The sequence below is a fragment of the Impatiens glandulifera genome, chromosome 2 (assembly GCF_907164915.1).
Source record: "Impatiens glandulifera chromosome 2, dImpGla2.1, whole genome shotgun sequence".
In the NCBI taxonomy this organism is placed as follows: Eukaryota; Viridiplantae; Streptophyta; class Magnoliopsida; order Ericales; family Balsaminaceae; genus Impatiens; species Impatiens glandulifera.
The window spans coordinates 38,240,456-38,252,766 of NC_061863.1; the positions used below are offsets into that span (position 1 = coordinate 38,240,456).

General features: G+C 28.3%; 1 protein-coding gene across 1 annotated transcript; it reads right to left on the minus strand.

Annotated features, from left to right (window-relative positions):
* Nucleotides 1-634: 634 nt before the first annotated feature.
* On the minus strand, nucleotides 635-1,465 carry LOC124924630 (F-box only protein 6-like). Its single transcript, XM_047464643.1, has one exon. The coding sequence runs from the start codon at nucleotides 1,463-1,465 to the stop codon at nucleotides 635-637; it is 831 nt and encodes a 276-aa protein (XP_047320599.1).
* Nucleotides 1,466-12,311: the final 10,846 nt, after the last annotated feature.

A 12,311-nucleotide genomic window follows, 5' to 3' on the forward strand; every position in this document is an offset into this window, starting at 1 on the left:
TTAAAATCATAAGTTCATAATAAGTCTTAGTTAAATTTCGAAAAACATTACTATTTCACAATATTTTCAAATTTGGAATAGATCAAAATTAAAAAAAAATATCCAAATGATTGGTCTCGAGTTGATAATCTTTAAATAATTATAAAAATTTTAAATTTATTGAAAATTTTAGAAAAACAAAATATATTTCAATAATTGTATGAATGTAAAACTGTTGTGCGAAAGAAATTTGAAAAGTAAATAAAATAATAATATCATACTTAAATAATGATGTGTTTTCTAATAGTTAGGGTATGTCTAGGATTATTAACTCTCTCACTTTTGAAATTAATAAAATGTTATTAACTGCTTTTAAAAAAATAATATTATTTAATTGAAAATTCTAAATAAATACTAATAAAATGGAGCTCAATAAAAAATGTATTATAATAATAATACCAATTTAAAATAACTTAGATTAAGGAACAAAATTCATTATCAATAAAATAAAGATAGTTAATACTAAGTTAATGTGTTGCAATAATGCATAAATAAAATGTGATAAGCTAAAGTGTCGTAGTAATACATGGATAAAATGCAATAAGCTAAGGTGTTGCAGTAATGCAGTAGTAATACATGGATAAAATGCAATAAGCTAAGGTGTTCCAGTAATGCAGGGATAAAATGCGATTTTATGTCGAAACCTTTGATATGCCATTCCTCGGGGAAGTAAAGATCTTGGAGCTTTAAACCATTCTTTCTTCACAACATCATATGTTACTAACATGAACAATTTTTCAGAACTAAAGCACAAAAAGATCATATCTTTATTACCTACACAAATCATATTTGCGCCCTTCTTGTACAATTTCATGCACAACTCACGTGGCATTTTGTCAAAGTACTTCCATAATAATGTTGTTTTTTCAAACTCCCAAATGCAAATAGAAACACGCGATTTTATCATCACACAAACGAACATGATTCGTCCCCCACATTCTACTAGAAATCGGCCAGAAATCATATCATGTAGAATCGGGACTAAGAAATGATTCCAAATTCCAAACAACGTATTGTAGCAGACCATACCGTTTGGATATGAAGACATAAAGTAAAGACAACCATCCACGGAGATAGCCTGCGAGCGCAAGTTCAAAATATACGGCAACCTTATGCTCGTTGGAATAACTTTTGATTCATACCATTTATTCTTGTTGGAGTCAAAAATTATGTACTGGCCATTGCAACCTAAGAAGAGGATCTTATAGCCCTCGATTGTGTATTTTCCATTCATCCACATTCCAACGGCTACTTGAGACCAATCCATGCTTGAACAAGCTGGAAGCTCCTTGAATGTCTGAGTAAGCGGGTTACCCACGAAAAACGGGTATGATGAATATTGACAAAACAAATTATACCACCGATAGAAGCTAGAGGGTAGATAACCAACTTCTCTAAGAAAGAATGAACTTTTTGATGGTGCCATTTATTCGAGGAGGGGTCATAAATGGATACGGTGTTTACATTGTCGTGGGTGATGGTGTAGAACCAAGGTTGGGAGATGGGAATTTGAGCATATTGGTCCCGAAACGAATGAGAAGTCAACATGGAGTTCCACTTCTACTAACACAAAGGAAACGAAAGAAGGTAGATGTTGGGAGTCTCGCCCCAACGACTTCAAAGAGGTCTTCCGGGAATTTTTCCCATATCTTAGGTAACATTTCATTAGACGAACATATGATCAACTTATTTCTACGACTTTTCCTACGAGAAGTCTCCCCGACTTCCATCATTTTAAAGGTTAATACTTCCGATTCTTCAATATGAAGCTCAATTATTGACCATAATCATTATTCTATAATATCCCAACAAAATAAAAGGATCAAAATTTGACAATGTAAGTAGAGATAAAATATAACTTAAAAAAAACAATATTGATTTATAAGATTTATAGATAGATCTAATTTTGAACGTTTTAAGTTGTAGTAAATCTACTGTAACAGATTTTTGCTAAATTCAAAATGTACATTAATTCTAATTCTTTATTTAAACAAGTATGAAAATTAAAATTGAACCGCCAAATTCTAATACTAATTTTACCCTAAAGAAACATAGTTTCACATTAAAAATAGGATAATAAGATGTTTTTACAATACTTTTTGAACATCTATGCTGTGAATATGATAGGAAAATAGAATATTTTCAAACACTAAGAAGGAATATATTATTAAGACTAGAGATTATGACAAAATCGTTATACTCTACATGCTTCCATTTGCATCAACCAAAATCATGGGGTTGGAATCACTTAGATACTTAATATTAAGGGATCTTTCATTTCATTATGACAATACAGGTCTTTGCAATTTAATACCAACATATCCATGTGTTTGGTCATTGACTAACACCTAACAATCAAAAGAAATGCAAGTCTTCTTAAATACATACTTGTAGGAATTGGAAACCTAAATAATAAGATTTACTCTACTCAATATCCAACCATGAAGTTTATTACATTCTGTCTTTCTAAACCCTATCATATTATACATGATGCAAGATAGATTTATCAAAGAGGGCAAGGAATAATGAGTGAAAAGGGACATCATGAGACCTAGCTAGTTTCAAATCGTTGGAGATGAGATTAAAATGTGTGGATTGAACATGCATAGGAAAAATATAGAGATAAGATTAAATCCACGTTTTGGACAGCCAAAGGAAGAAGATAAGAACAAGCATAGAAAAAAGTACCTATCACACAGTGGCGGCGGAATCGTCGAAGGATGAAGATGAAGAGAAGCAAAGGAAGCTTGGCCAGTGATATAATATAGGTCATTTGTTTTTCTTATACATTACTAATAATTAAACCCACACAAAGATAGCATCTTCAATTCCTTTTAACTAACATTTTTTTATTAGATTTGTTTCATAAATTCGTAAATTTTTATTTAATATTTCCAATTTCACAAATATTAAAAAATAAAATTTAAAAATTAATATGATTAAAATTATGATAATAATTATATTATATAATAATAATTTATATGTATTAATATAATAATTAATTTTAAAATGTATTTAATAATAAATGATAATATTAAAAAAAAGTATAAAAAAAATTGAATTAGAAATGTATTTTTCATGAATCTATCACCTTTTTAAATATATCTTCAATCAAATATTTTTTAAGATAAATAAAATATGTTTAATGTGTAAAATACTTCTCTCTATACTTAAATCATAAGTCTCAATCCCTACTAATTTATTAGTTTAACTCTGTAAATCAATTTTATCTTAAATGTTAGTGAATAAATATTATTTTATTCTTAAATGTAAATGAAAGATTGATTCTAGAACATACTTTTATATGTGCTTATTCATTGTATAAATACAATTATAATCATGAAATAAAATATGACAAAATTATAATGATTTTTTAACAAATAAAATATTATAATTAATAAATGTTTTTTTTTACAATTTAGTATTAAGAAAAATATTATTTTAATTCAAACTCATAAAAAGGTAGTCATTTTCTTCAAAGAGCCCAAATGTATATAGATGTAGAAATTTGAAAATGTATTGATATAAATAAATAAGCATACATTTGGTATACCCAATTATTTATGAGGATGGCTAAGAACTAAAAAATAGATATAAATTTAATCTTTACTATAGAACACATTAATTTAAAATTATTGATCCATTTAAAATGTTAATAAGTGAGAAAATCAAACACATAATAAATAGAATTTCACTTGAAAAACTTATACAAGGTTAATTCTAAAATAAGTTTTGTTATTGAACTTCAATTTATCATCTTTTACTACATTACTTTTTTATTTCTTAACAATTTTTTTGTGTTAACTTCTTATTTCTTAACAATATTTTTGTGTTATTAAAAATAAGTAAGAATGATTACATTAATTTATTTATATATCAAAAGAATACAATCACAAAAACATGATCAATTTATCTTATGAAATATAAAAAATGAAAATTACAAAAACAATAATTATAAAACACTAATAAACACTTTCAATAATTCAAATAGTTATATTCAAGAACGATGAATGTTTATTACAACTTATCACTTGCAAATTTATTCAAAAGAAAAAACATATATCTAAAAAAAATACATCAAACTAAAAACACAATTTAATAATTATTAAACTTAAGAAAATTGACCCAACACACAATACCAATTAAGATTTTGACTTCTTGAATAATAGAGAAAAACTATTGAAATATAAAAAATTTGAATTTTTAATGTGGTTCACAACTTATCAAATAAATAAGTTAGATATTCAAATGAACAAATATCATTTGTTTCAACTATTACATCAAAATATGTGAACATACACAATTAAAATTAAGATTCAAATACTATTAATTTTCTTAATGTATAAAAACTTGAATAGATTTAAAACTTATGAGAGAATGGATTATTTTTCTCTACAAAAAGAAAATATCACTTTCAATACATTTAAAGTACTAAAAAATCAAAACATATTACTATATATATATATATATATATTGTTTAACTTATTATTTCATTATCTATTATTACCAACATATTTTAACCCACATTTAAAACTATTAATTTTCCTTTTGAATCCAAACTCTAATGAATTTAAATTGTATCTCCCATGAGCCTGATATATATCATAATCCTAGTTAACATTTCCTTATTATCAATTTAACCCTGGACTATTTTCAAATTTACAATCCAAAATATTATTCACTCAAAATGTTGTTAACCCTACATTTTATGTTTAACATCGAATTGAGATGCCAATCATATCCTATACATCATATATATAATTCTCCATATTCATATTTATTAGTGTTAACAAAACATAAAGGTCATTGTGTTCTCCAATAAAAACTATTAAGTGATAAAATAATTAAGGATTTGTGATGAAGTACTCTTCAATAACAAGAATAATCAAAACATAAATACAAAAATTATAGGCCATACCATCATTAACGATGACCGTCATGTTAGCTTTGTCATGGTTATGGAAAAAGCCCCCAACACAATTCTATTAACCCTACATTGTATGTTTAACATCGAATTGAGATGCCAATCATATCCTATACATCATATATATAATTCTCCATATTCATATTTATTAGTGTTAACAAAACATAAAGGTCATTTTGTTCTCCAATAAAAACTATTAAGTGATAAAATAATTAAGGATTTGTGATGAAGTACTCTTCAATAACAAGAATAATCAAAACATAAATACAAAAATTATAGGCCATACCATCATTAACGATGACCGTCATGTTAGCTTTGTCATGGTTATGGAAAAAGCCCCCAACACAATTCTACATTCTACATGTTGCCTCGTACCTAAAATATACACAAACATTTAATGTTAATCAATACCATGTACATCTTACATTATGAAAAAATGGTACAAAAATTATTTTAAATAAAACAAACATTTAGATAAAATATTTTTAACATTAAAAATTATCATGTTTTTGTTATACTATATTATATGAGTTCATCATTTTACATGAGACAATAAAACATAATAATTAATTTCAATTGAGTATTTTTACCAAACACGAGATAAATAATCTAAACATCTTAAAGAACAAATCATTCTAGTATGAGAAAACACAATTTTCTACAATAATCAATATCAACATTCAGGATTAGTTTTTCCAAACGAATAAAACTCAACATAGAGTCATTGAAAAATCTTAACTAAATCATATTGAAAGTCTGTCACCCCATCCCAAAATCAACTAGTTGCAAAGAGAAAATAATTTAAACTAAGATTAATAGTTAAATCATAAAGAATAAATAAATGAACATTACTTACGCAAAGTTCCAATTTACAAAATTGGATTCACGTCAAAAAAAAATTTAAGACCTACTTATAAGAGGAAGAAGTAATGTATTATGATACAAAAACTAAACAAAAAACAGCTTAGACCATTTATTTAGGGGGAAATAGTATACATTCCATGACCAAAAAGACAAGGTCATCCAATTACTCAAATTAGAAATAGAAAACCAAAAGGATTAGATATGGACAATAAAACTAACTGAATATCAAGTCTTCTCTTTAACACTCATAATATCATTTTATTAATAATATATATATATATATATAATGAGTGTGAGACTCTATGTAAACATCAGATAGATAATATCATTAAGAAGAAGAAAAAATATATCTTTTTATCATTATCATTAACAACGTGTGTGCTATTACTTATATTAACGTAGAATATAATAGTTGAAACAAATAACCTAATAGAAGAAAGAAGGTAAGCAAAAACAGTGATGAATATTATAAGTAAACTATAATAAATGTCTTCTAAAAAAACTATACGAGATTGATATTTCTCATTATTCATGATCAAGAATTCTAGAAGACAAAACAATTATATGTTCAATGATTCAAACAAAATAAATTATTTCAAAAATAAAGGTGAGCATAAAATTTTGACAAACTCAAATTTGTGTAGAAACATTAATCTATTCTTATAATAGTAAGTTGGTAGTCAAGGACAAACAGAACATGTTTGCAAGTTAGAAAAATAAATGACCTTGACAAACAGAACATGTTTCCAAGTTAGAAAAATAAATGCCTAATTAACTTAATAAGCAGTCACCATTTTCTCTTTAAATTGTAGACATAAAAACACTATAAAATATCAAATATGAGAACCTATAATAAAATGTCTTCCCGGTTTATACAAGATATCAAATAAATGAAAGAAAATAAAATAAAAAATGCTGTTATTTGAATATATGGTGAAATAATATGACTTTGGAGAAATAATCAATTTGAGATAAAATAAATAAGTAGAGTAGAATAAGTTTCATAGTAAATTAACTCAAATCTTGCACCGCAACCAACAATATGTATACACCTAATAAATAATGACAATGAAATGTTCGAATTCAAATATTCTTTCTAAAATTACAAACATTATTTTACCTAACATAATTTTAATTTCCTTTCTACTTAACTAGATAGATGTTGAATTTTAGGAATGTTAATAGTGTTGTAATTAAGGTTACATCTCTTTAAGTAAAGATGGTAGAAGATATTAATAGAATTTCTTTTATAACATCAATTCTGGAATTAATGTTAAAACATGTTTATTTCACCTAATTAGAATGCACAAGTAGTTAATATTGAAGTTTATATTTCGTCAAGTCTCTCAAGAAAGAGTGAATACTAATTACGAATTATTTTCAAACAACATTTATATATAACATAAATTTGAATAGATAATATTTAATGATTAGATACGATTAATGGATGAGAATATATCTAAGAATTTATACCTGATGGGGTTGTTGAGACTTTTAATATGCACAAAACGTGTCACAATATTCAAAAGAATAGCAAAATAATAGCAGTTTCTCATGTGAACAAAATACTTGTCAAATCAAGGGTATAACATCTTTTCAGGAGAAAATAATTTTTCCATTCCATTACCAAAAGGAAAAGGCCATCCAATTACTGAAACTAAAAATATAAAATCAGACGAATTAGATAGGGCTAATAAACAATGACAATGTAAGGTTAGAAGTGAAAAGTTCTATCTTAAAATGTAGACATTATTATATAACATGTTTGTCACTCTACTTTCTACTTAAGTAGATTGGTGTTGGATTTTAGAAATTATAGTAGTTTTGTAATTAATCTCAACCCTTATTTAGGTGAAGATGATAAAGGACATTAATCAACTTATTTTTGGAGATAAATTATTAGGTTCTATCTGAAATCTTAAGATTAGACCAATTATAAAAGAAACATAATTGGTTTAGAACCTTGTAGTGAATAATCTTTTAGGATATTTTTTCCCTATTCTCTAAGAAAAAATAAAAACATATATATTTCATTTAATTGGAATGAAGAAGAGGTTAATACTGAAATCAAAATACTCGTCAAGCTTCTAAAAAAATGCTAATTAATGTTCTTTCTAATCACTTTACATAAATTACTAATAAAAAGGTTTAATGACGACTATCTTTAGTGATTGGTTACCAATCCGTGTAAAGTTAATTATACCGATTGGTTATAATATCAATCGGTATAGCCGAGTTACATCTTATAGAATAAATGTTCAGCCGCATTTAATCAATGATAAATTGTACTTCGAACAAACTTTAAAGTATGTGATCAACTGTGGTATTATCTATCAATGGTCGGCGAAGTTCCTAAAACAGCTTAATGTCCATCACCGAGAATGAATATGGCTTATTGTCCATCTATTCGTTTGTTATAAAAAATATCAAACATTGATTCAATTTCTCCTTATGTCCATCACCAAGAATGAATACGGCTTAATATTATTAGACTACCAATAGATTCACAAGAAAAGGATGAAGTTTCAATTATTGAGGAAATTGAAAGCCATCGAGTTTTGATGCAGCCGGCTGATTAAAAAACCAAACAATGACTAGGGTTAAAGAATCACAAAAATGGGTATCCAACTATAACTGTAAATTGAACCTTGTTGGGCGCGATTCTATCTTAGCCGTTCGATCAATCTTGGGATTGTAGCATTATCCCTATCAATTCTTCGTCGTCCTCGTCCTCGACGAAGTGATATTGGTCAGGTTTGCCTTCATGTTAGCGACATCTATAGTCATTGAATGTTTATTGTTTTAGCATCTTCCAAAGTCTAGTCTTCTCTTTCTATCCATTCTTAGCTGATTAACAGTTTCTTTTGGTCTTCCCCTGCGTTACGAAATCTCGTTCACCTATAATTTTCTTTTCCTGATAGTTTATGCACTAATTTAGGGAATTTCTAAAATAAAAGAAGAGATCCCTTAGACATTCTTCAATTGTGATAATATAGAAGCTGACATTAGCTCAGAATTCTAACATATAGGCTACTTTCCCAATCCTCTTCATCATTTAGTAGAGCCCAAAATATTTGAAAGAGAGTTTATAGAATAGTTTATGTACTGAGAACTGCATATATGACAATAGTATCATCTATGCACAACATTCGATCTCTAAAGTGAACTCGTTTATCTTTCTATCATTCACCTGTTTCATGCAATTTTATATATTCTTTTCAGCAGGGCAGTAAGGAGTTGGGCTATGGAACCGTAGTCCTTCATAAACTTTCGATTGTATTTAGTCAATCCCAAAATTTCTTTCAATTGTTTAACTAATTATGGAGCCGACCATTTACTCATGATCTCTAGATTCTCTAAGTTAGTAGTCATTCCACATTCATCCAACACAATATTGTACTGTGTCATGATAATCACTTTCATATATGTTTGTTAATCCTTAAAATCCATTGAGCATTTCATTGACAACACTTGAGTGGGCAATAAATGATGACTTATATATTTCATAATCTTGTTGTTTATAAAGTTGAGGATTCTACATCTATCGACCATGATCACCATCGGTAAGTTTCCAATTTTGTTGAGGATTTGAAGTGTTTGAAAAATTTTAAAACCGGTCAATACATGTAAAGAAAATGTGGGATCTTCCCCTGCAATGGGTTGCCTTGAAGGAGAATTATCAAGAAGCGGTATTTGGGTGACTTCTTGGAAACTTGGTCATTAACTAAGACCATGAATAACTTTGATTTACAAATGCGTGGTTAGGTTCCCCACTTCTAATCACAAGTGTAGTAGAGGTCTTTCCTACTCTTTTTATCCACTATAGTTGGGTTTAATTGCTTTATGTGGACCTAGTTCACGTTAGAAGAAGACGCATAAGAGGGCTTGACCATGTCGGTTTAACGCAGCAGTGGTGGTTCAACAATATACATGTGGCCGCTGCTCAAAAGTGACTTGCATGTCACTTCTTAGACTTTGTTCATAGACATGGCCTCATCTAAGGACTCGAAAAACCGCAATCTGACTATATTTGCAATTTCTTCCCTCAATCTGAACAGGTAGTGGTCTATAATATATTTCTTAAGCATACTATACAATTTTTAGGAAATTATATGTATTGGAGATTTTTTCTTTCAATGACCTAACATGTTTTAAGTGCATTAATTTCTTTATGGGGGGTTTCATGTATAGAAGGACCGAACTGTATTAAGAGGTCCCTCTTGAACACGTTCTACATCATTACTTCCATGTAGTTGCTTTGATGAATGTATGATTGAGGTTTCCTAATTCAACGTACTAAGAAATATTAAGTTGTAGGTGGAGCCAGAAGAATAGAAAAGAAAAAATTCAAGGGTTTCGAGGAGAAGAAAAAACAGTGACAAGAAAAGAACACTGTTAGCGCATAATAGTTCAAGAGTTTTAAGATAAAGAATGAAGATTCATAAATTTAGTTGAGAGAAGCCAAATTTTCACAAAAAAATCATTTATGCTCTTAATTGGGATGAATTCGGTTTATATACAGGTTACAACAACTCAAGTTTGAACATGAAGATTAGTTTAATAATCTAGGGTTAGAGTTTCACACAACTAGGTTTGAAAAAAACAGAAATTCAAACAATCAGATATATAGCCCTAACTTGTGCATTGAACATTGTTGGGAACGATTTAATCCCAGTCGTTCGATCAATCCGGGGATAGTAGCACATAACTATAAGGACTGAGTTGTTTTGTTGGGTGTTTTTACAAATGAAAGCTAAATCCAACACGGAATCTACAGTAGAAATCAATAACAGAGAGGGTTTTCTTAGGAAAACGTCATCTTTTCTATCTAGGTCATAAATTTAAAACTGGGGTCACAACCACCTAATTAGAGGCAGTGTGGTAACTCATAAATGTGAATAGTACTATTTCTTAACTCAATACTAATTTTATAAGATTTAGGAGAGATTGAAAATCTAGTTACAGAAATAAAAAAAACTCCAGATTTTTTTGAGAGAATTCTAGCTCATTCGCATAACCGGTTGTACTGGTGAAGAAGAAAGATGGAACTTGACGTTTCTGTATCGATAAAGGATATGTATCATATACCTGCAATCAACGATCTGTTGGACGAACTATATGAAGCTATTATATTCTCAAGACTAGATTTTCCGCGAGCTATCATAATATACAAGTAGAAGAGGAAGACATTCACAAAACGACCTTTGTACACACTCAGGATTATATGATTTTTGAGTTATGTCATTTGTTTTAATAGATGCACCATTCATATTTCAGTTCCTAATGAAAAAAATGTTTCTAACATGGTTACACAATGGACAAAGGAGTACACATTTTCTTACAAATTTCTTTTCTACAGTACCAAATTAAACAAAATAAGGAGCAGCTGAAATCAATTTTACATATTCTAAGAAGTAACCAATTATTGGAAAAGTTATTATATGCTCTTTTGAATTACTGAAACTAGACTACTTGATCCACTTCCTTAGTATTAATTGTGTGGAAGTTGATCCAAGTAAAATCATATGTATTCTAGTATGGCCAACTCCCAAATAAGTGAAAGCATTAAGAGGATTCCTAGGATTTACATATCATAACAAAAAATTCTTATGCAATTTTGTTTCGATAAGTAAGCCATTGACGGATTATTGCATAAGTACGACTATTTTGTCACATTGAAACATCCGTTAATACCATCCCAAATAGCTTCTTCCTTTCTTGAGAATATATATAAACATGGATTATCTCAAATAATCGTCACATTTGGATAACAATTTCCTTTGACAAAATTGAGATCGGGAATGTTAAGAGGGCTTAAGGACGGAGAGTGTAGTGACCCACAAAATGATCCGATCACTACTATATAAGAGATTTAATCAGAATGTCAAACCTTACTAGACTCTAATTACTTCTTAACTGCTGTAATATGTTTAATATAAATAGTGGCTTCAAACTCAAAGACAGTACAATAAATTGATGTATTTCTCAGTTATCTTTTTCTAATATTTTTCTTCTACCTATTCTAAATATATACTAATTTTCTTTACAATTTCTATGAAGCACGATTCCATTATATCTTGTTGATCGAGGAAGGTATCACACCTTCAAACAAGATAATATCAAATCATTATCTTTATTTTAGAAAGAAGTAGGATTAATACAAACCATTAATTTTACCTTACCAATTCAATGTTCTTAGAGTTCCATAAGAAAAACAATTATTAACAACACTCAAACAATCAAATAAAAATCATTCAAAAAACAAGAGGAGCATCAGAAGAAATTTGAAAAGATATTTCAGAAAGGGAAATACTTACCTCAAGAGTAGATAAACAAATCCAAATAAAAAGAAGAGAGAGCTTTACAACTATACGAGCTTGTCCATCACATCTAATGGAAGAGAAGATACAATAAATGAAAGTTTGTACATAATTTAGTGAAGCATTCTGTGTGAGACCTTTCATCTTCTATTTTACTGTTTTAT